Source organism: Saccopteryx leptura, chromosome 1 (genome assembly GCF_036850995.1).
Source record: "Saccopteryx leptura isolate mSacLep1 chromosome 1, mSacLep1_pri_phased_curated, whole genome shotgun sequence".
Classification (NCBI taxonomy): Eukaryota; Metazoa; Chordata; class Mammalia; order Chiroptera; family Emballonuridae; genus Saccopteryx; species Saccopteryx leptura.
Genome location: NC_089503.1, coordinates 251,537,338 through 251,562,476, shown reverse-complemented (window position 1 = coordinate 251,562,476; position 25,139 = coordinate 251,537,338). Strand labels below are relative to the sequence as shown.

General features: G+C 50.5%; 1 protein-coding gene across 5 annotated transcripts in view; it reads left to right on the top strand.

Annotated features, from left to right (window-relative positions):
• CARM1 (coactivator associated arginine methyltransferase 1) overlaps positions 1-25,139 on the top strand; it is a 45,947-nt gene that overhangs the window by 12,492 nt on the left and 8,316 nt on the right. For all 5 annotated transcript variants that reach the window (XM_066346070.1, XM_066346079.1, XM_066346059.1 and 2 more), the window contains 5 exons: positions 15,807-15,932; positions 17,400-17,506; positions 18,456-18,560; positions 23,052-23,162; positions 24,374-24,551. In XM_066346070.1, the coding sequence (XP_066202167.1) occupies positions 15,807-15,932; positions 17,400-17,506; positions 18,456-18,560; positions 23,052-23,162; positions 24,374-24,551 (627 nt within the window). The remainder of the gene's footprint in view (positions 1-15,806; positions 15,933-17,399; positions 17,507-18,455; positions 18,561-23,051; positions 23,163-24,373; positions 24,552-25,139) is intronic.

Here is a 25,139-nt window from a genome sequence, read left to right as displayed (position 1 = left end):
GGTAGAGCTGGGCGGGGCACAGAGAGGTGGCCTTGGTGATCCTGCCTGAGCCCCTCCTTGTAAGGAATGACTCAGGAGGGAACTCCTCCCTTTGTGCAGTCACCTTCCCATCACCTCACTTTGGGGACTTGTTTGGGAAACTTCAGGATTCAGGCCTTTGGAATAGTGCAGGGTGGGGTCATGGACACCTTCACATCTGTCCAAAAGCATGGCACCTGCCTTGACTCTTGTTTCATTGTCTAGCTCTGACTTTCTGGTTAGGAATCTGGAGTACCTGACTTCCCCCACCCCCACTCCTTTGTTCCCAGAAAAAAGTTATACGAAGGTAATTGAGACCAGGCTCCACCCAGGCCTGTAAGAGTTGGATAAGGAAACTGCATGGCCCTTGTATGTCTTCTCTGGGGGTAGGGTGGGTGGGTTATTCTTTTGTTTACTTATTTAATTATTTAATCAACATACAGATGCCCAGGCCTTAGATGTCCTGTTTGGTGCATTCGACAATTGTAAACTCCTCCCCCAAAGCCAGACCTAGAATTTGTCTCTCAGCCTCTGGGTAGTTTTTGTTTAGTCAGGTGGGTCTGTCCCCTGATGCCAGGCAGAACATCTTATAAAGAGGTCTAGACTGGTTGGAGGGGAAGGGGGGCTGTCTCCTCCCCATCCCCCATCCTTACACAGAGACCGGAGAGCCCCTTTTTATTCCCTGTTTTTGTCTGTCTCTTTCAAGCAATTCATCCCCCACAGCTTTGGCAAGAGCGGGTATGGGCCAGGTTTTTTGTTGTTGTTGTTCTTTTTTGTTTTTTTTTATGATTGTTGGTGGATTTGCTCCCCTGCTAATTGTGTTTCTGTAGCTGGGATTCGTTTTTGCTGGAGGCGTTACACATGTCAAGGGGAATGGTTTTATGGCTAGAAACCTGCCTGACAACCAGGCACGGATGGGATTCTAGGCAAGGAAAGGACCCTGGTAGATCAGAGCCTAAATGAAAAGGGATGCTCTTGGCCCTGGCCGGTTGGCTCAGTGGTAGAGCGTCGGCCTGGCTTGCAGAAGTCCTGGGTTCGATTCCCGGCCAGGGCACATAGGAGAAGTGCCCATTTGCTTCTCCACTCCCCCCTCCTTCCTCTCTGTCTCTCTCTTCCCCTCCCGCAGCCAAGGCTCCATTGGACAAAGATGGCCCGGGCGCTGGGGATGGCTCCTTGGCCTCTGCCCCAGGCGCTAGAGTGGCTCTGGTCGAGGCAGAGCGACGCCCCGGAGGGGCAGAGCATCACCCCCTGGTGGGCAGAGCTTCGCCCCTGGTGGGCGTGCCGGGTGGATCCTGGTCGGGCGCATGCGGGAGTCTGTCTGACTGTCTCTCCCTGTTTCCAGCTTCAGAAATAATAATAAAAAGAAAAAAAAAAAGGGATGCTCTTGTGACCCCTCGCAGGAGACATGAGAATCAATAATCAAAAACAGATTGGGGGGCCTCTTGCAGACCCAAGAAGCAAATTCCAGAGAACTTGGCCATGTGTTTCCTTGAGCTGGAGGGAAGGCAAAGGAAGATTGGAGCTTCCAGACAACCCTGACACCCCTCATTGCCCACCCCTGGGCTCTACTTATGGATGCTTACAGGCCCTACCTGTAAGCTAATGTTTGGCTAACATGGCTAATGTTTACTGAGCCCAAGCATGTGCCAGTGGCCCTGTGCCAGACGCTTTACGTTCATTGACTTGCCTAACCATAGAACAGCCCCTGAAGGGTGCTGTTGGCACAGGGGTACTCTGCAGAGGTGTGCGTCGGGTGAGACCAGCTCAGCTCATTCTCTTCCCTGCACATGCATTCCCTGTCGGGAGCCACAGTAGTAGCAGCTTTTCCCGTTTTGTAAACTGAGGCACTGGGTGGTGAACAGCAGACTTGGGATGCCAATCCAGGTGGACATGGTAACCTCCGTCAGCCCTGCTGCCTCTTGGGTGCTGGTGAGGAGTCATTGTCCTGTGTTAGGGCAGTGGCCCCTCATACACTTCTGGAACCCAAAGCCTGTTTTTCCTCATTCCTGCCTAGTTGCCAAGTCCCTTACTATGTTCCCTGTAGCATGCACTACATCTGGAGTCACATCTGGTGAGGCAGACGGATGGGTGGTAGCCCTCCTAACTTAAACATCCTGTCCTTTGAGCCTGCAGTTGGGCTATTCTGACCCCTGGAGCCCCAGGGTCCTGAAAGAGGCCTTTTCACCACAAGTGCAGCCCCAGGACATCCTGTTTCACCTCTGGGCCAGTGATCAAAACCTTTCTTTCAAGAGGGGCCTGATGTGACTCCGGTTGTTCTCAGCCCTAGGCTGCAGTTTCCTCCATCACTAATTCCCTATGAAGCTGCCCCTCCCCTGTTCACTGACCTCTTCTGCTTTGACCTCTCCAGAGCCACAGTGGGCTGCATGTTGAGACCTTTTAGCTCAGGGGTCCCCAAACTTTTTACACAGGGGGCCAGTTCACTGTCCTTCAGACCGTTGGAGGGCCGGACTATAAAAAAACTATGAACAAATCCCTAAGCACACTGCACATATCTTATTTTAAAGTAAAAAAATAAAACAGGAACAAATACAATATTTAAAATAAAGAACAGGTAAATTTAAATCAACAAACTGACCAGTATTTCAATGAGAACTATGGGCCTGCTTTTGGCTAATGAGATGGTCAGTGTCTGGTTCCATATTTGTCACTGCTAGCCGTAACAAGTGATATGACGCGCTTCCGGAGCCCTGACACATGCGTCCTGCATCGCTGCGCTTTGTGGCGCCACCACATACAGCACACAGGATGCATCCTGTGCTCTCTCACTGACCACCAATGAAAGAGGTGCCCCTTCCGGAAGTGCGGTGGGGGCCGGATAAATGGCCTCAGGGGGCCGCATGTGGCCCGCGGGCCGTAGTTTGGGGACCCCTGTTTTAGCTGGTTGAGGGCAGCCTCTTTCCTAGGAGCACATTTGTGATCCTCAGACCCAAGACTGGTCCAATTCCTGCATTTTCCCCGGCAGTGGTGGGAGCCAGAGTGTAGTGTGTACCAATAATCCAGAGGGTGAGTCCCCCTGCACAGCCCTGGAGGTCATGACACACCTCACATCAGCCTGACTTTCCAGGCCTCCCTAAGTGTCTCCTTAGCCTAGGGCCTCCCCTGCTTGCCTTGGTCCTTGCAGGGCACTGCCTGCTTAGCTCCTGTGTGTTGCAGGTGGTGAGAAGCCTTGGTGATCCTTACAGCTGTACGAAGAAGGCTCTACCGCCTCCCTGTAGTGGTGGCTCAGGAATGGTGCCTGCCAACCATGGTCAACCAGCCATGCCTGGCTTTGTGTGGGCTCAGAGCTCATGTACTTCTCAGTGCCCCAAACCAGGCCTCCCACAGTCTCCTGGGCCCAGATCTCCTAGGAGGCTGGTTTTGCTGTATCTCACAAACTGCTGGGTCCCCAGGCTGAGGCACTCCCAGCATGTCATCTCTCTGTGCCTCAGTTTCTCCACTTAAAAACGAGCTAAGTGTACCCTGGAAGGGGGTTGGGAGCACTAGCCAGTGCTGTTTGTGGCACTAAGTATGTGCCTGGTATTGCATAAGTCACAGCTTCAAAGCTATGGCTGGAGAAGAGAGGCCAGGTAAAGGAGGCTGGAGGCCCAGCTCTGGGAGCAGCGAGCACTGGAGTGGACTGTTGGTTTCCTTGCTCACCCGCAGCCCCCTCTTTCACAGCCCCCTCTTTCACAATTATCCTCCAAGCCCCTGTGCTTTCCGGCCTAGGAACTGGCAGCACATCTGCTGTGTCTTTTGTAGCTCACAAAGCCTGGCTGCGGCTGATTAGCATGGATGGGGAGATATTTGCATGTAATAGCTCCCACCCAATTGGTGCCCTAGGATTCTTTTCAGAAAAGCCAGGCCCTTGCTTTGTCTGGTCCTCCTTTTCTTGGGGTTGCCCTTCTGCACTCCTTGCAATTAGAGTCCTCTTGGGGACTGTCCAGATCAAGCCTGCAGGGCCTGAAGCCTTCAACCATTGAAGGCTGAGCTGGCTTCCCTCTGAGAGGAGCCTCTGGTAAGGAGCCCTCTAAGGCCTCTGACCTTTCCAAGCCATCACTGATTTATGAGGTTTGGTTGTGTCTAATGCAGGGGCCCTTCTCAAGCCCATGGTCAGCCCAGGGGCCACACAGGGAAGGCCTGCCAGGCGTTTCTTAGGGTGTCACCCCCATGAGTGGCACCAGCAGTCTCCTGAATTCAGCATAGAGGCCTGCGGCCTGAGTAAGTACTGGGGCTACAGGGGCCTTACTTTCCTGAGATGCCAACAGGAAACCTTGGGCTGGGGGGAGTTGCTGACCCTTACATGGCTGCTTCTCTGACCAGGAGCCTGTTCCATCCTCAGCCTTCCTCATCCACCACCTCAGAGTCCTGTCACCCTGCTGCTGGGATACTTTGGAAATGATTATCCTTACAGGGAAACCTGTATTCTCACGGCCCCTCTTAGTGTAGATTTAACTGTTTGACTTTTCCAGCTGCCCATAAATTGCCGAACCTGGACTCTGTGAGCCTCTTGGGCCAGCAGAAGTGGCTGTATTGAGTTATTGTGAAATATTTTGAAAGGAATGAAGGATAATAACAGCAAACACTGTGTGCTTCCACCCCTACCTTAAGAAATAAATGTGTATAGAATGAAGGGCCCCCATTTTGTCTCCTCCCAGGGAGGTAATTTCATGTTTCCTGAATTCTAGAAGTTAGCCTTTAGCCTTTACCAAGGGCCATATTGACATGGCCTAAAAACCCAGCCTAAAAACCCAGCCTAAATGTAGATGTGCCCAAGCATGGTGTGAGGCTGGTGCCTCTCAGCTACAGCCAGAAGTCCCCAAGGAGCACACCTAGGCTGGTCTGGGCCCAGCATGGCCTTGTGTCAAGACTTTTCTCTGGGTCTTCTCTCTATTGTTTCCCTCTGGCCTTAGGGACTTGAGAGCCCTTGGGTCTTGGGCTGGGCACAGAGTATATTATTCCTGTGACAACACTGAGCAATGCATTGTTTTGTTTTATTTTATTTTTCTAGACATGAAAGCTGAGGATTTGGTGAGAGTCCCCTTGCTTACAGGTGGCAGAGCCTGTATTCAAACCTAGAGCTGATTCTAAAGCAGGGTTCTGACAACTACCTTGCCATGTGGCCTCCCCTGAAGGCGTAGAAGGGTTTCCCAGGTGACAGCTGCCTGGAATGTAGGCCTGCTGCTGCCCAGGCTTAAAGAAACCGAGCTTCCAGTGGCCCTGGGCACCCTGGTCTGGCCAGCCTGTTCATCCTCCTCATCACAATCACTGAGAGGGGGTGGGGTGGCTGCAGGCTTGCTCTGGTGGCTGGAGGCTGAGAAACTCTTTTGCTCCATCCACCAGCCCTAGTATATACCCTTAGGTCATAGGGCCTGCGGCTGCAGGGGACAAAGGCTCAGGGCCTTTTCTCATTACTTTTTCCCATCCACCAGGGGGGGTGGTACATCTAGTTAGATCTGCTCACTTAGGGGAGGGCCCAAGCAATGTAATGATTGCCTTTTGTCTGGTTGTCTTTTGGGTACAGGATAAAAATTCCAACTTCTCCGGAGGATATAACATGAAAAGGCCCTCTTTTCCTCCCTCTGGATCTTGGCTTGTCCACACACTTGGTCATCTGGAGTGACTTCTCGTATGGTTTTTCAGGCACATGTAGGCACATGTGCATAAATCTCTCCCTGGAAACCCACTGTGCTTCAAGTTTTGCAATTTATTTTTTCTCAATTTAATTTTATTTTTTTAACAAGAGACAGAGAGAGGAGATAGGGACAGACAGGCAAGAAGGGAGAGAGATGAGAAGCATCAATTTTTCATTGCAGTACCTTAGTTGTTCATTGATTGCTTTCTCATATGTGCCTTGTCCAGGAGGCTCCAGCAGAGCAAGTGACCCCTGCTCAAGCCAGAGACCTTGGGCTCAAGCTAGTGACCTTTGGGCTCAAGCCAGTGACCGTGGGGTCATGTCTCTGATCCCACGCTCAAGCTGATGACCCCACGCTCAAGCAGGAGAGCCCGGCAAGCCCTGGGTTTTGAACTGGAGACCTCAGCATTCCAGGTTGATGCTTTATCCACTGTGCCACCATGGGTCAGGTATCTTCTTTCTTTTTAAAAAGTTTTCAAGAGGAGGGTGCCCCTGAAAAGTGTGCTTCCCTTCCGCAGGCAGCTACTGGAGTCATTTTTATTGTATTTCTTTCTAGATGAGGTCCAAGCACACAGTGGGTCTGGCCCATCCCTCACCTTCTCCTTTTTTACACCCATGGCATATATATTTTACACTGTTTGGTGTTTAACAGTGTGGCTTGGTCATCTTAACAGAGCAGCATCTACAGATTAAAATTTATGTCTTCATTGGCTACACCTTCATTCACTCGTTCAGTGGGTATTTAGGTTTGCTGTTTCTTTGAACAGTCCAGATTGAGGTAAATCCTGGCTGACATTTATAAGCAGAGATAGAGGATAAGGTGTGGGCATTGCTGGGTTGGGACAGATTGCCCTATGAAGATGCTCAGATGCAGTCAGCCTACAGGGTGCATGGGCCTACCTGAGGAGCCTGGAGTGACCCTCCTGGTCCTCAGATACCTGGCGCAGGGCATCTCTGAGGACAGCACCAGAACACCTGGCTTAAGGTTACGGCTAGAGAGGGAGACTGGGTTGGGTTAGGATTCCCCGGGTGGCATTAAGCTGACAATGGTTAAAATGGCCGCTACTGAGTCACGAAGTACTAAATATATTTATTGCTACCTCCATTATTTCAGCAAATCCTCATAGCAGGGAGGGGTTTTATCACCATTTCATTCCCATTTCACAGATGGGACTCCTGAGGTCAGGGGTGAAGGCCAGTGGTGGGGCTGGCTGCCAGGGCCTATACCTGAGTAGTGTGATCTTACCCTGAGGGCTGTGTCATGATCATCATTTGACAAATGAGGACACTGAAGCCATTGATCACACAGCTGGAGGACGGCAGGTTTGGCCCTGAACCGAGGTCTGCTTTGATGCTCATCATTTTAACTACTGCCGTTCTTTTTTTTTTTTTGGCAGAGACAGAGTCAGAGGGACAGATAGAGACAGACAGACAGGAAGGGAGAGATGAGAAACATCAATTCTTCATACTCCTTAGTTGTTCATTGACTGATTTCTCATATGTGCCTTAACTGGGGGGCTACAGCAGACTGAGTGACCCCTTGCTTGAGCCAGCGACCTTGGGCTCAAGCTGGTGAGCCTTGCTCAAACCAGATGAGCCCACGCTCAAGCTGGCAACCTCGGGGTCTCGAACCTGGATCCTCTACATCCCAGTCCGACGCTCTATCCACTGTGCCACCGCCCGGTCAGGCTAACCACTGTCATTCTTTTTTATTTTTATTTTTATTTTTATTTTTTACAGAGACAGAGAGTGAGTCAGAGAGAGGAATAGATAGGGACAGACAGACAGGAACGGAGAGATGAGAAGCATCAATCATCAGTTTCTCGTTGTTCATTGCAACACCTTAGTTGTTCATTGATTGCTTTCGTATATGTGCCTTGACCGCGGGCCTTCAGCAGACTGAGTAACCCCTTGCTGGAGCCAGCGACCTTGGGTTCAAGCACTGAGTAACCCCTTGCTGGAGCCAGCGACCTTGGGTTCAAGCTGGTGGGCTTTTCCTCAAACCAGATGAGCCCGCACTCAAGCTGGCGGCCTCGGGGTCTCGAACCCGGGTCTTTTGCATCCCAGTCCGACGCTCTATTCACTGCGCCACCGCCTGGTCAGGCACCACTGCCATTCTTAACCTTCATTGCTGGATGGTTAGAGAGTGACCTTTTCCCTCTTCTAGCCATGGAGTGGCACACCACACCATACAAGAGCAGAAGGAAGCTTCCAGTGCCCATAGTTTGGAAACTTGATCATTGCCTCCAGTGCATTAGGGCTTGTACTTCTGGTAGGCTGGATATCCTTCCAGAGTTTGAGCCCTGCACACATGGCCTGGCTTGGCATGATTGTCGTCACCTCCCCAAGGCAGTGTGTAATCTGCACTGTACCCCATATCTGTGTGATCAGACCCCCTGAGTTCCTTGAAGTCCCTCTTACTGTACCTTCTTACTGGGATACCATGTGCCATCAGCCTCCCACTGATACCTGTGAGTGTAGGGAAGGCAGGACCTGGCATTCTGTTCACTGCTGGGACACCTGTGCCTGCAGCTGGCACAGGGCGGCTGCAGGATGGAGCTACCCAGGGGTCCTGAGCAGAGGGAAGCCACTGGGGGGCTGAGAAGAGAACCTGATTTTTTCATGCCTCATCCTCCTTTCTACCTAATTCTCCCCTTTGCCTGGAATATATTTCCTCTAGAAGGTGAACAGCTCATGTTTTATTTGACAACAGGAGGCAGTTTAATAAAAGACCTCACGTTTGGACAAGTATTTCTATCCCCCCCCCCCCCAAGTCTGCCAAGATGAATTCTGTAGTTTTAATTATTCTTCATTTGGTGGCTGTGATAGTGTTCCTGCTGGAGAGGCAAGGACTTGAAATGCAGCCTTTTTGTTGTTTCTTTTCCCCTGAGCTGGTGGCTGCTTTCTTGTCTTGCCTTCCACCTTCCTGTTCTTCATGAGGGAAAGAACTTCCCTCATCTTACATGAAGATGGAAGGTTCTACCAGGGAAGAGTTTAACTCCAGTCCTTGTTCTGCTTTATCCCTCTGACCCAGCCTAAAGGGCTCGAGGCCCTTGCTTCAGTACTTTCCAGAAGCAAGGGGTGAGGGCAAGGAGGACAGTAGGGACAGAAAGTTTGCTGTGCTGGGCCATCCAGTACCCAATGTCTTTGAGCAGCTAAATGACTTTCCCCAGGCCTTGTACTTCGTCAGATCCTGGGTGCCTCGTCTACAATACCAGCTGCTTCCTGCATGAAGAGAAGGGTCCTATCTCCCTGACTATATGTTCTGGGCCTCCATACAGGCCAGCATCCCTGAATGCTCTCCATTTGCAGAGCCCTGGGTCTGTGCAAAGAAGGTGTTCTGTGTTTGGGGCTTTTCCAGGAATTTCTGGAGGACCTCAGGAAAAGGTGACAGAGATACGGGGAGGGAAAGGGGTACTCAATTTCAGGATCCATGGAGGCACAAGGGCGTCCTTTCTGCCCATGGTCTGGGGTGGTGGGTGGCAAAGGCTAGCGTGACACAACTTTGGAGATGGAAAGGTATGACAAGGTTATAGACATTGGCAGAGGCTCATGGCTCCATAAGGAGTTTTAGATAAGTGTTTCAGAAAGCTCTGGGAAACCACGGAGAGGTGTAAGGAGGCGAGAGACCACAGCAAATTAGCTGTATTAGAAATTGTGACTGAGGGGGTGACTGGAGACTTGGCCTCTCCTCTAGGATCACTGGTGTGTGCTCTTTAGACAGGTGTTTCTGTGTCTGCCTCTTCCTGAGGCTGCGAGCTGTTTTTTTTGTTTGTTTTTTATTTTTTTACAGGGACAGAGAGAGAGAGAGAGAGAGAGGGATAGATAGGGACAGACAGACAGGAACAGAGAGATGAGAAGCATCAATCATCAGTTTTTCGTTGCGACCGCGGGCCTTCAGCAGACTGAGTAACCCTTTGCTTGAGCCAGCAGAAGCTGGTGAGCTTTTTTTTTTTGCTCAAGCCAGATGAGCCCGCGCTAAAGCTGGCGACCTCGGGGTCTCGAACCTGGGTCCTTCCTCATCCCAGTCTGACGTTCTACCCACTGCGCCACCACCTGGTCAGGCAGCCGCGAGCTGTTTTGAGGCGCTCACCAGCCTGAAAGCTCTCAGAACCCAGTCCTTTTCAGGACTGTGGGCAGTATTGATTAAATATTTGGCTGTTGATAGCTGTAGGGTGGGGAGACTGAAAATTCCAACCCTCTAATTACTTTGTTGGACCCTGTGATCACCAGCCTTCATCCTTAAGGCTTTTCCAACAAACTGCAGTGGTTGAAAGGGGCTTGTTTTTTTTTGTTTGTTTTCTGTGACAGATAGAGGGACAGATAGGGACAGACAGGACAGGAAGGGAGAGAGATGCGAAGCATCAATTCTTTGTTGCAGCACCTTAGTTGTTCATTGATTGCTTTTACATATGTGCCTTGACTGGGGGGGCTACAGCAGATGGAGTGACCCCTTGCTCAAACCAGATGAGCCTGCACTCAAGCTGGTGACTGTGGGGTTTCAAACCTGACTTCTCCGCATCCCAGTGACGCTCTATCCACTGCGTCACTGCCTGGTTAGGCAGAGGCTTGTTTTTTAAAAATATATATTTTATTGATTGATTTTAGAGAGAAGAGAGAGAGAAAGGGGGGGGTGAGAAACAGGAAGCATCAACTGGTAGTACAGTAGTTGTTTCTCAGTCATGTCTTGACTGACAAGCCTGGGGTTTTGAACTGGCAACTTCAACATTCCAGGTCCACCACAGGTCAAGCTAAAGGGGCTTGTTATGAATCACAAAAGACACCTTTATCATTCATTTCACCAAGGAAATGTCAAGAGTTTTAGGATCTCTGTGCCAGGAACAAGGACTAAATATATATTCTAAATCTTGGTATCATAGCCTCCCTTTTTTTCCTGCCTTCCCTATGCTGTTTCTTCTCATTGGAGAATTTGTTCCCAGCTGCTTTACCTGGCTGGGTCCAGGTGCCACCTCTAGGTTCCCACCATGGCCATTACCACCTGGCTCATCTCACTTCCTCTTGGATGGGGATGATATATCTCTACTGCTCAATGTCTGATGAGCAAATGAGGAAGTAGGTAGAGGAGGGGGCTTAGTACCCAGCCTCCTGTACCTGTAGTTCTAGATGCCCCTGCTGGGTTTGTAATAAATCTCATTGACACACAGCCATGCTTGCTCATTTACATATTGTCTGTGGCTTAGTGAGTTGTAGCAGATTATATAGCCCACGAAGCTGAAAGTATTTACCATTTGGTCCCATATGGAGAAAGTTGATGGACTCCTTCTCTGAGGAAAGTGTAGAGAGGTTGGACAGCCTGTCAGGAGCGCAGACCCTGGATCCAGTTGTCTGAGCCACTCACTTGTGTGTGACCTTCAGCTAGATACTTAACCTGTCTGAGCCTCTTTTCTCGTGTGTGTGTGTGTGTGTGTGTGTGTATACATACATATATGTTAATGTACATACTAGATTTTTTTAATTGATTTTAGAGAAGAGAGAAAGAGAAACATGGTGAGGGAGGAGTGGGTATTTGCCTTGGACGGGAAAGCCCAGGGTTTCAAACCAATGACCTTAGCATTCCAGGTCAACACTTTTGTCTACTGCGCCACCACAGGTCATGCCCATTTACTCATTTGAGTGAAGGTGGGCAGTAACAGTAGATAGATACTCACAGGAGTACAGTGAGGGGTTCATGTAAAGTACAGGAACAGAGCTTGGCACCTGGAGAGAGTTGTTACATAGTCTGAAATTCCAGCTCCAGAAAAGTGTGGGCAGGGTCTGGGCCTGACTTCCTGTGGGACCTCTGTGTTTATGATATGGATTTATTTGCAGGTCCCTTGTTTCCCTGGGAACCAGATAGGTGGCATACCTAGGCATACCCAGTGGTGTCCCTGGTGGTTCTGGTCCCTCATTCCTGGGCCCCAGACCCTCAGTCCAGGTTCATCTCCTTTATGCAGTTTAGACCCTGCCTAGGGAGGGCCTCTGGGGAAGGCTGACTGGACAATGGGCCTGGTCACAGCTCAGCCATTTTTCTTACTACTTCAGGGAAAAAGAACAGCTCTGCCCACTCCAACTGGTGGGACCCCAGCACAGCCTCCTGTGCACACCCCCACTTAAAGTGTTACACCAGCCTGCTAGATCCTTTCCTGCTTCCTGTACCCCACCTCTCTGGGCTCTGTGCACACATCTCCTGAATATGCAGGCTGGTGCTCTTTCTAGGTTGGTTTCTGGAGGTGGAGCACAGGGCCTTGAGGTCCTGCCTCTCTGTGGCTCATCTGCTAACTGAATAAAGGTTGACTGAGAGGATGGTGCTAGCCTTGTCTGACAGCAGGTTCCGTGATAGACAGGGCTGTGCCTGTGGGGGGACCTGGTCATCATCACTGGGTCTAGGCCTGTGAATTCCAGGCCCTAGGCCCCCTTCCCCAGGTCCTCTCTCAGGACCCTCTCCCCTTGGGGAACTGTTAGGGAGCCAGGAGGCAGGGTGTGCATTCCAACTGTGCTCTGTCCAGCCACAGGTGACTGGGGACAGTGAGTGCGCCTGAGCCCCATGTGCAGCAGGCCACTGGCAGATAAAGGCACAGTGCCACCACTTCTGCTGGTTGTCCTGAGGGCCCATCCTAGTGAGGGAAGGGGAAGAAGGGGGAGAGGGGAGCCGCTATATAAAAGCCCAGAGCTGGCCCCTTGCGGGGGAGGATTGAATGTGGCCATGGGGAAGGAAGGGTCTGGGGATTGGAGAGAGGCTGATGAATGAGTGACACAGGTCATGTACAGCCTTGACTGTCAGTTCGATAGCTTAGACTTCTGAGGCCTTTGAAAGCACATAGGAATGTAGTCCAGTTTGGGTTTTTTTTTTATTTTCCCAACTATTTATCGAGTACCTCATACGTACCAGGGACTGGCCTGTGGGGTGGCATAGCTGTGACTCACAAAAGATGGGCTTTACAAGCTTTGGGTACCACTGCCGTAATGAGGCAGGGCATGTTGTCCTCAGCTCCAGCTTCCCTGGCCAAAGCCCAGCGTCTTTGGATGCAGCCAAGTTTTACTCAGCCACAGGTCCTTGTGGTCGCCTGCCTGGCTCCAGGTTGCTGGGGCCACCTAGGGCAACTAACTGGTCAGGTTGCCAGGCTGCTTTGTAAACAGGCCCTCACTGATCTGTTCACTGTTACCCTGGTGAAGCCAATAGATTGGCTTATCTCCTGCCCCAGGATGGACACCATGCCAAAGTTTGAGGTTCCTTCCTGGAACCTGCTTATAGCTAGACTTAGGAGTACCTTGTCATGGGTCTCCTGTGGGTACAGTATGGCTGTGAGCCTGCCACAGCGCCTTGCCAATATGCTCTTCCCTCGTGCTCTGTGGCTAAGAGGCTGGTCATGTTCTCCCCCACCACCCCAGGAAGGGTAGGACCTGGCTTCTGAGGTATGAAGCAGTTTGGCTGCCTGTGTGGCTCTGGAAGCCCTTTCCAGGCCCGGGGCTAAGACTACACGAGAGGAGAGCAAGGGGCCTAGTGAACACATGGAGGCCCTTTATATCTATATTCACCTACTGGGGACATTTTTTTTTTCTATTGAGATAAAATTCACATAAACCATTTTAAAGCATACAGTTCAGTGGTATTTAGTACATTCCCACTATTGTGTAACCATTACCTCTATCCAGTTCCAAAACATTTTCAGCAACCCAAAGAAAACCTTGTATTCATTAACAGTCGTTCCCCACCCTCCTTCCTTCTTCCTAGTCCCTGGCAACCACCAATTTGCTTTTGTTTGTTTGTTTGTTTTTAAAAAGTCTTTTTTTTTTAGCCTTGGCCTGATAGCTTGGTTGGTTTGAGCATCTTCCAGAAGCATAGAGGTTGCCAGTTTGATCCCCATTCTTGCCAATACTTGTTATTTTAACCCCCCTTTTTAAAAAAAATTATAGCCATCCTAGCCTGGCCAGGCGGTGGCTCAGTGGATAGAGCGTTGGACTGGGACGCTGAGGACCCAGGTTTGAAACCCCGAGGTTGCCGGCTTGCACGCGGGCTTACTAGCTTGAATGCAGGGTCGCTGGCTTGAGCATGGGATCATAGACATGACCCCATGGTTGCTGGCTTGAAACACAAGGTCACTTTCTTGAACCCAAGGTCACTGGCTTAAGGAAGGGGTCACTCACTGCTGTAGTAACCCGGTCAAAAAAAAAAAAGACTTTTTTCTCCCCATTGAATGTTCTTGGCACCCTTGTTAAAAATCAATTGCCTGTAAACGTAAGGGTTCATTTCTAGACTGATTCTATTCCTTTGATTTTGTGTCAGTCCTTTGCCAGGACTATTCTGTTTTTTGGGGTTTTTTTCTTGGTCAGAGAGAGGGACAAATAGGGACAGACAGATAGGAATGGAGAGAGATGAGAAGCATCAATTCTTCGTTGTGGCATCCTAGTTGTTCATTGATTGCTTTCACATATGTGCCTTGATTGGAGGGGGGTGCCTACAGCAAAGCGAGTGACCCCTTGCTCAAGCCAGCGACCTTTGGGCTCAAGCCAGTGACCATGGGGTCATGTCTATGATCCCACTTTCAAGCCAGCGACCCCACTCTCAATCAAGCTGGTGAGCCTGTGCTCAAGCTGGCAACTTTGGGGTTTCGAACCTGGGTCTCCTGCGTCCCAGTCCAATGCTCTATCCACTGCACCATCTCCTGGTCAGGTAGGACTATTCTGTTTTGATTACTGTACCTACGTTTTAAAATTAGGAAGAATGAGTCTTTCAACTTTGTTCTTTTTCAAGACCGTTCAGGTGATTCTGGGTGATAGGGCACATTTTGCCACATTTGTACTCGTTCTTCTCTCAGCACATATATTTTGTTGTTGATTTCATGAACCACTCCAAAGCAAGTTGTAGACATCATGAGAATCAATTTGAAATTCTTCCGTGTCTATCTGCTAATATTATGGAGATTCTTCTATAGAACCCCATTGCTATCATCACATCCATATCATTTCAAATTATTGTATCTATAGTTCACACTGCATTTCCCCAGTTGTCTCTTATAGCTCTTGAAAAGTCATTTCTTACATTGTAGTCCAGGGTCACACCTGGCATTTGATGGTGATATTTTTTAGTCTCTATCCTTCTGGAATAGTTCCCACTAATTTTGGTATTTTCTGACATTTTGGGGAGACCAGACAGGTTGTTGCAGACTGCCTTGTGATCTGGCACCATCTGTTGTCCCCTTGTGATGGGACCAGGTTAAAATGTTTGCTAAGCATGCATGACAAATGCCACATCTGTCCTGCTGTATTATATCAGGGCTACAGTGTTATATGGGTTTGTCTTATTCCTAGTGATGCTAAGTTTTACCACTAGGCTGCAGTGGGCACACCTGTTGAGTGCTTTGTTTCATGAATAAGTAGTAACAGTAGTAATGGTGGGTATGTGGATACAATACTTCCTGTGTATGCACTGGACTCTATGCTTGCCCCACCGTTAGCCCCATTTGACAGATGAGAAAACTAAGGCTCAGAGAAGCTAAGTGACCTGCGACCGTGCCGCTCTAAGCATCATAGTTGGGACAGGAACCCAGGCTTTTAGGCTCCAGTGGCCATGCTCATATACATTATGCTGCATAAATGCAAGGAGGAGACAGTGCAGCTGAAGGAGGCAGAGGTGCCACTAAGAATTATTTCTTGTTCCCCATTGTAGTGTCACTCAACTCTGAGGCCAAAAGTCTCCCCTGCCCCCTGTGTGACACGGAAGAATTGGCAAATGAATGCCCAACTCCCTTAGCTGGTCCTGGGTACCTGCCAGGGTCCTAGGACCCTCTCTGACCCTGCCAAAGTTGCCCTTTTATCACTGTGTCTTTCCATCTACATGCCCACTGGATGAACAAGGAACATGGCACTAGGGCATGCTCCATGTGGAAATGCCTGAGGCCAGGATATCTGCCTGGGCCCCACAGCTCCTGGCACCCCCTTCCCATCTCAGTCCTGGTTGCCCTGTGGACAGCAGCCCTCTCCCACTGGACAGGCTGGGCAGGCAGGGCACATGGCAGCACTTTCAGGGAGGGATTTGTGGCACCCTGTAAGAATCAAAAATAAGGGAAGGGGGAGGGTGATGAGGACAAGACTCAACAGGGACCCTTGCTCACTGGCCCTGGCGCTTGCCCACTCACTCCTGCTTCTTTCCTTGTAGATGAAGATATATGTGTGTTCAAATGCTCAGTGTCCCGTGAGACAGAGTGCAGCCGTGTAGGCAAGCAGTCCTTCATCATCACCCTGGGCTGCAACAGTGTCCTCATCCAGTTCGCCACACCCAATGGTACGTGTCCCTTCTGTCCTGGTGGCACATAGAGCACCCAGAGCCAGGGGGTCTTAGGTTCTGGGCTGTGGCTGATGGGGGTCTGGAGCCTAGTTAAATCATGGCCTACGCTTCTGTCCCAGTGAAGGCTCTGGTGTTGTTCAAAATCATATTCCCATGTAGAGATCTGTCCCTGGTCACTACATTCTTGGTTCCTAGAACGCTCTGTTCCTGACCCTCCCTCCTGGTTCCTTTGTAGGCTTGGCTCATATATCCTCGCCTCCAAGAGGCCTGGTCTAATCACCTGGCTGGGCTGTACCCCAGGCCTCTAGAGGAGCTCGTTCAGTGGGGTCTGGGGCCTGGCACTTCTGACAGAAGAGGATGGGGATGAGACAGAGTCCTGAGACAGGCAGAGGTTCTGTTCTGAGAACAGAGAGAAGTCATTGGAAGGTTCTAAACAGACCTGTCCTCGAGTACACAAGCAGACACACAAGGTTACTGAGGAGGGTGTGTGGTGGTTTGGGGTGGGGTAGCAGTGGAAGTGATAGGACTCCCAGGACTGGAGACCACTTGAAGGTCCAGCAACAGGCTTGGTCACTGCTGAGAAGCAGTCAGTGGGTCTGGTAGCAGGCACAGAGGCATGTAAAGGAGAGCTCAAGTTGGAGAGGTCCACAGTCACTGCCTGCTTTCAGCAGTCCATTCACTTGGCTCAGTGCCCTCGTGGAGGGGATTACTTAGGGTCCAAACCAGCCTTGGGCCACCTATCCTTGTGCACTAAACTAACTCCACAAGCCTGCCCCCCATTTCCAGGCACCTGTCCTGGCACTTTCTGCCTCTGTGATTTTGTTCTACTTTTTTTTACTTCATATAATTTAGTGGTCATCATTCTATGTTAATAAGTATAATTAATATTAAAGTACAGATCCTAGAACTGTGCAACACCCAGTCCTGCAAACTCATGGTGATTGGTTCTTTGACATGCCTCTGTTGTCCATTGAGGTCCATCAGTCCCTTATTATGGGATATTGAGGTGATGTCCCTTGTGTCCACTGCCATTTACAGACACTGCTGTGCACCACTGGGTGGACTTGCTAGAGTGGATCCCAGAAATATGACACCTGGGTGAGCAGGCTTGTGCCCTGCAAAAGTTCTGGCCACACAGTTCTTTGGTGAGGCAGTGCTCAGGCCCACTGCCACCAGCCATGTGGAGCACACGGACCCCAGAGTGCAAGATGCCAGCTTTCTTGTGGCAGCCACCAAGTGGTGGGCTTGGCTGCCCTTTTCTTAAGTTTCATCTCTGTTTTATTTTATTTTATCATCATTTTTATTAAATTAATTGAGATTTATCATTGTTTTTGGAAAGAAGAAATTGCCAAGTCACATGTGCTCAATGCAGGAAAGGGTATGCAGCTAGACAGAGGGCCACTGGCCCATACAAACCTTCCCACCCCCAATACTGTCTTGCATGACCTGGCTTCCCCCTTCCAGATTTCTGTTCCTTCTACAACATCCTGAAGACCTGCCGGGGCCATACCCTGGAGCGGTCGGTGTTCAGTGAGCGGACGGAAGAGTCCTCCGCTGTGCAGTATTTCCAGGTAGGTACTTGTGGTGTCTGGACAGGCCACAACCACCTTATGGCCCCCGGGAGGCTGTGCAGCACAGGGCAGACCCACCTGGGTTCATGTCCTGGCTCTGCTCCTTAATAGCTGTGTAACTTTGGGCAATTTTACTCTGCTTGCTGGGCCTCAGTTTCCCCTCTGTGAAAAGGAGATGCCAGGGCGTGCCCAGAAGGGTTGTTGGAAGGACTTGAGAGCAGGTGAAGTTCAGGTCCACAGGCGTTTTGAGTCATGAAAGCACAGATAGAGTGTACCGACCACTTAGGGCATGCCAGGCACTGGTCCAAGCACTTTCACATGTATGGAAGTGCTTGAGCCCTCCCAACAACTCTAGGAGGTAAGTACTATTATTGTCCCCATTTTACAGATGAGAAAACAGAGGCTCAGAGAGGTTAAGTGACTTGCTCCAAGTCACACAGCTATTATGCAACAGAGCCAAGATGGGAAGCCAGGCCTGCCTGATGCCAAAGCCTGTGCCCCTGCCCAGGTGCCACGCTGCCTCCTGATCGCCTGTTGTCTTACAGAGAGACCCCGCAGCACCTCACCTGCCTGGCGCTCTGAGTCCTAGGGTTCTCTTGATCTACTCTGCTTCTTTGGGGTCCCTAAGATGGGGCAGGCGGCCCTTGATCCCAGAACTCTGCCTGTGGCAAATCTTGAGTTCTGCTGGTGGATTCCAGGTCCAGGTGTCATCCAGCTGTATTCTTTGGCCATGGTGATGGTGAAGGTGTCCCTTGTGGGGGCTGTCTCTGGCTTCTCCCTTCCTCTTCTGGAGTAGCCAGCAGCTGCCGGAGAGGTTTGGGCCAGCTGAGAATGTACAGCCTCCTGTGGGAGGTTTGTGCCCGAGGTGGCCCTTCTGTCTTGGGCCAGCCAGGGCCTCGGCCATTTGTGCTGCTGCGTGCCTTGTGCCATTGGTGTGTCTCTGTTCCAGTTTTATGGCTACCTGTCCCAGCAGCAGAACATGATGCAGGACTACGTGCGGACAGGCACCTACCAGCGTGCAATACTGCAGAACCACACGGACTTCAAGGACAAGGTGAGCAGGCCTGCTCTGCCTTCCTCCTCCCTCTCCCCTCCCCCTCCTCCTCTTCCTCTTCCCTCATGCCCTTTCCCTCAGGTTCTATGCCTACCTCACTGCAGCAGTTGCCTCTCTCTTTTTTCTTTGCTCATGGATTTTATCTTTAATTTTTTCAGATTACAAAAGCAAAATCTACTTTTTGTAAAAACTCAAAGCACCCAGTGTGTATAGTATAGACATGAAAGGCTATCATTTTCCTCCAAAACAACCACTGCCCAGTTTTTCCCATGCTTCATGTGTATTTTATTATATTTATTATTATTTTTGTATTTTTCCGAAGTTAGAAGCGGGGAGGCAGTCAGACTCCCGTATGTGCTGGACTTGGATCCACCCGGCATGCCCACCAGGGGGCGATGCTTTGCCCCTCTGGGGTGTTGCTCCATGTGGCTGGCTGGAGCCATTCTAGTGCCTGAGGCGGAACCCATGGAGCCATCTTCAGCACCCAGGCCAACTTTGCTCCAATGGAGCCTTGGCTGCAGGAGGGGAAGAGAGAGATAGAGAGGAAGGAGAGGGGAAGGGGTGAAGAAGCAGATGGGGGCTTCTCCTGTGTGTCCTGGCCGGGAATCAAACCTGGGACTTCCACACGCCAGGCCAATGCTCTACTACTGAGCCAACTGGCCAGGGCCTCGTGTATATTTTAGAGTCATTTAATCTGTATATACACAAAATAGAATTGTATTTCACTACATACTCTTCCTACAAAATTCTTTTCTCACCTAATAGTGTGTCTTGGGACATATTATCAAGTCATGTGGATATAGTGTAATTTATCTAGTTACTACCCTCGTTCTTTTTATTTTATTTTTTTTAAATTTTTTTTACAGAGACAGATAGACAAGGACAGACAGACAAGAATGGAGAGATGAGAAGCATTAATCATTAGTTTTTCGTTGCGCACTGCGACACCTTAGGATGTGCCTTCTCATATGTGCCTTGACTTTGATTGCTTTCTCATATGTGCCTTGACTGCGGGCCTTCAGCAGACCGAGTAACCCCTTGCTTGAGCCAGTGACCCTGGGTCCAAACTGGTGAGCTTTGCTCAAACCAGATGAACCCGTGTTCAAGCTGGTGACCTTGGAGTCTCGAACCTGGGCCCTCGGCATCCCAGTCTGATGCTCTATCCACTGCACGACCGCCTGGTCAGGCTCCCTCATTCTTTTTTTTTTTTCCTTTTTTCTTTTTCTTTTTTTTTTCTGGAGTTGGAAATGGGGAGGCAGTCAGACAGACTCCCGCATGCGCCCGACCGGGATCCACCCGGCATGCCTACCAGGGGGCGATGCTCCGCTCATCTGGGGTGTTGCTCTGTTGCAACCAGAGCCATTCTAGCACCTGAGGCAGAGGCCACAGAGCCATCCCCAGCGCCTGGGCCAACTTTGCTCCAGTGGAGCCTTGGCTGCAGGAGGGGAAGAGAGAGAGACAGAGAGGAAGGAGAGGGGGAGGGGTGGAGAAGCAGATGGACGCTTCTCCTTTGTGCCCTGGCCGGGAATCGAACCTGGGACTCCTGCACGCCAGGCCAACGCTCTACCACTGAGCCAACTGACCAGGGCTTCCTCGTTCTTTTTTAATATTACCAAGTAGTATACAGTGAGTCCTCACTCAACGCCGTCAAAAGGTCCTGTGACTTTAAGTAAAATGCCATATCAGGAAACCAGTTTTACCTTAGGCTAATTGATATAAACAAGAGTTAGGTTTCTATACCATCTCATCAATTTTATTATGAATAACGTTGAATAAAATGATGTTATTTGAGGATGTGCTCTATACTCATGATTAAAAAGAGAGAATGTTACCCTGGCTGGATAGCTCAGTTGGTTAGAGCATAGTCTTAAAGTTCAGAGGTTGCCAGTTCAATACCCCGATCAGGGCACATACAGAAATGAATCAATGTTCCTGTCTGTCTGTCTGTCTGTCTCTCTCTCTCCTTCTCCCTTCCTCTCTTGCTAAGTCAATAAAAATAAAATAAAATATAAAATAAAAAGAGAGCAGTACAGAGTATCTGTTCAGAAGTGAAAGTTTAGTCCACCATTTTTTTTTTTTTGTATTTTTTTTTCTGAAGTGAGAAGCAGGAAGGCAGACTGACTCCCGCATGTGCCCGACCGGGATCCACCGGCACACCCACCAGGGGGCGATGCTCTGCCCATCTGGGGCGTTGCTCCCTTGCAACCAGAGCCATTCTAGCGCCTGAGGCAGAGGCCATGGAGCCATCCTCAGCGCCCGGGCCAACTTTGCTCCAATGGAGCCTTGGCTGCGGGAGGGGAAGAGAGAGACAGAGAGGAAGGAGAGGGGGAGGGGTGGAGAAGCAGATGGGCGCTTCTCCTGTGTGCCCTAGCCGGGAATCGAACCCTGGACTCCTGCACGCCAGGCTGATGCTCTATCACTGAGCCAAGCAGCCAGGGCCTAGTCCACCATTTTTTAAAAATATTTACCGATTGATTGATTCTTAGAGAGAGTAAGGAAGGGAAAGAGAAAGAGAGAGGATCATTGATTTGTTCTACTTATTTATGCTTTCATTGGATGATTCGAATATGTGCTCTGACTGGGGATTGAACTCATAACCTTGGCACAACGGTGCTCTAACCAAGCTACCTGCCCACTTCTCCACCATTTTGACCAGATGAGAACTTGTGTTTTGGTTTTTTTTAATGAATCTTTTTTTAAAATTTTATTCTATTCATTTTTAGAGAGGAGAGAGAGACAGAGAGGGAGAGAGAGGAGAAAGAGAGACAGAGAGAGAGAGAAGGGGGGAGGAGCTGGAAGCATCAACTCCTATATGTGCCTTGACCAGGCAAGCCCAGGGTTTCGAACCGGCGACCTCAGCATTTAGCATTTCCAAGTTGATGCTTTATCCACTGCACCACCACAGGTCAGGCTCTTTTTTTTTTTACAGAGACAGAGAGAGAGGGATAGACAGACAGGAACGGAGAGATGAGAAGCATCAATCATTAGTTTTTCGTTGCGCATTGCAACACCTTAATTGTTCATTGATTGCCTTCTCATACATGCCTTGACTGCAGGCCTTCAGCAGACTGAGTAACCCCTTGCTCGAGCCAGCGATCTTGGGCTCAAGCTGGTGAGTTTTTGCTCAAACCAGATGAGCCCTCGCTCAAGGTGGCGACCTTGGGGTCTCGAACCTGGGTCTTCCGCATCCCAGTCAGACGTTCTATCCACTGCACCACCGCCCGGTCAGGCAGAACTTGTGTTTTTCTTGACTTATCTACTGGGGCTCTCAACATGATCCATATGGCTCTGCCTCATCCATTGCCTTGGCTGTTATGCCCCCTCTTCTCTCCAGCATTGCTGAGAATCCCCTCAGGGCACCAATCCCCACTGAGCCCCAGTGACTGACCTCTGTAACCTGGGAAGATTTTCTGGACACAGCAGCATGCCTATCAGGATGATCCTGGTGGCCCAGCTTCATCCTAGTTGCTGGTGTGGGCCCAGTAGAGCAGTGCTTGGGGCCTAGGGAACACATGCTCCTTCAGCGAAGTCTCTTCCAGCTCCACCAGGATGGCAGTTGATTTCCTGGTTCATCTAGCGCTCTGAGAGGCACACTGAGACCCTCCCTCCCGCCTATGCTGGCACCCCTCTGTGTGCTCATTCTGTGCTCGCTGCTCTACCCTGAACAGTTCTGCTTTAGAAAGCTCACACATGACGCCACCAGGAACTTTTATCCTGATTCCACTGACGTAGACACACTCAGACAAATCCAAAATGCAGGATGATCTACCACACACTAGCCTGGATTCTTTTATGAGCTCATGGCTAGGGTTAGTGTGCAATCAGAAGACACTGCCACTAACATCCCTAACACCCTCTAGGCCCCTTCTTCCCCTGTGAGGGCTGCAGGAGTCCCAGAAGGACAGGTTAGCTGATGCACCATTTTCTGGGGATGACCAGAGTACCCCGCCTTGCTGATTGAGAGGCCATGGGGCCCTTAGGGTTGGGGCTGAGTGGACTTTCCTTGGGGGCTCCTTCCAGGATTTAGGAATGCCCTGTGGGGCCTGGGATCAGGGGCTGTCCACCTCCTGCCTTCTGTGAGCTCAGTGGTCATGCCATAGGGCTCAGAGGTGTCCTTACCTACTGAGTGCTCACCGCCAGAGAAATTACACATTCACTTATGACAGCCAGGTGTCCACCATGCTGCATAGGTAGTTCACAGGCTAATTAGTCCTTGAATCGGGTTTGAGAGCATGTGATGGTTTTAGCATCCTAGCTGTCTTCAGAAATCCCATTCTACCATCTTTAGATCCAGAACTGGGGGCTCCCATGTGGTCCAGGTGGCTCAGAAACCAATTATGGGCAGCTGGCCCATGACAAGGGGAGGCAGGCTATAGGCCCGGGTGCTTTCAGCTGCATGGGTGCAGGAAGCCAGAGCCTGGTGATGTGCATATTGTTAAAATCACCATTACTTTACTGGTGTCTTTTTCTTACTGACCCTTCTTTTTTCAGATTGTTCTTGATGTTGGCTGTGGTTCTGGGATCCTGTCATTTTTTGCCGCCCAAGCTGGAGCAAGGAAGATCTATGCGGTGGAAGCCAGCACCATGGCCCAGCATGCCGAGGTCAGCAGCCCACTAGGGCCCCAGCCTGTCCTTGTCCTTCAGCTCTGTGCCCACTCTAGCCTGGGGAAGCTGGCCCTTGTGGGAGCCCCCAGGAGACCTGAACCCCTCCTCCCTGGATTCAGAGGGGAAGCTGGGGACAATACCTCTCTTTTGATCTCTTGTCCCCAAAACCTGGGCCTAAGGTGGTGTCTCCTCCATGACTGGTGGTCACCTACAGGGTTCAAGGGTGACTTGGGGTCTTCAGAGGCTTGACAGCCTTGTGTTTCTGAGGGATCTGGCAGCGGCCTGTCTCTGAACCCCACTTCCATGACTGTGAAATGTAGGTAACTATAGGGTTTCATACATTTTATTAGTTTAAGCTGTCATTTTCTTTGGGGTGTTTTTGCACGGAAACATTCATTCACAAGGTTCAAAATCTAAAAGCCACAAAAGAGTCAACAGAAGTTGCTCTCCTCCCACTCCTCACTCCCAGCTGCCCAGCCGCCCAGCCCCTCTCGGGGCCAAGAGAGACATATATGCAAGCTCTACAGAGCAATTGGGTGGCTCTGTAAGCAAGCATATATCCTCCTTCACCTTTCTGGCTTTTATACAAATGGCAGCCCACTGCCATCCTGTACCTGCTCTGCTCCTTTAACATTTTGTCTGCTACTGTGTCATCATATGAAGAGCTTTCTTACTCTTTCTAGTCGGGTGCCACAGAGCATCCCTTTGACTGGAGGGACCACTGTTTATTTAGACACAGATTTATTGTCACCACTTAGGCTACTTCCTGATCCTTGCAGCACAAATGGAAGCCATACTGAACCCACCTCATACCCGTGTTACCTCTTCTGTGTGCGATTATGTTCGTAGGACATACTTCTAGCATTCGAATTGCTAGGGTGGAGAATGTGTCCCAGTTTAGCTTTGGTGGCCGTAGCAAAGCCTATTGTCCCCATCTTTTCTCCCATTAGCAGTTGCCCTTTTAGGGTGGGGGTGATATGAGGGGTGCGGGAGCTGCAGTGGGAAAGTCCCCGAGAGGGGACTGAGGCCGTGGCTGATCATGGCTCTGGTTAGGGTGTTAATGAAGGAGGTTCTGGGGTCCTGCTGACAAAAGAGGAAGAAGAAATTGGGAGGCCACATGGGGATAGAGGCCCTCCCTTATTTGAGGATGCGTGGTGGATGGGAGGGTGCAGGGACCCCTATGACCCTTCTGGCCTGCCCACCCACAGGTCTTGGTGAAGAGTAACAATCTCACTGACCGCATCGTGGTCATCCCTGGGAAAGTAGAAGAGGTCTCACTCCCTGAGCAGGTGGATATCATTATCTCGGAGCCCATGGGTTACATGCTCTTCAATGAGCGCATGCTTGAGAGCTACCTCCACGCCAAGAAGTACCTGAGGCCTGGTGGTGAGTGTCCCTGATGGCATGGGGCCTGGCACCAGAGGTGTGCCCACTGGACCGCCCCTGGCTGCTACTCAGTGGGCACAGTTGTGGTTCAGCTCTCTGCTGCCTATTTTGGTAGCCCTCAGTGCTAAGGGCATCTGGGCCTTCATGCCTCCCTCCCTCCCTCCCTCCTTCCCTCCCTCCCTTTCTTCTTTTCCCCCCAGTCCCCCTCTCCACTCTCTGTGCCCACCCTGCCCCAGACACGTCCATACATCCACCTGGCCAGGACACTAAGGTCCTTTTAGGTCTCTGGGCTGCCTGCCATCATATGCCCTGCTGTCATGGGGATAGTGTCTGGCTGGGAATGTGGTAGGTGCGGAAGGTGTCCTGTGGTGGACACAGAGGAGCTGACCTGTCATCTTCATTCCTAGCCCGGTAACCTTTCCTTCAGCCTGGTAGGCCCCTGTATCCTCTAGAGAGGTAGGGCAAGGGTCATTGTGTTGCAGGGGCAACTAGCTGTCTGTGCCCATCAGTGGCCTCCTGTTTGTGTCACTGTGCCTGCCCATCCATGCTCCTAGGTTATTGGATCACTGTTTATACCTATCCATCTGT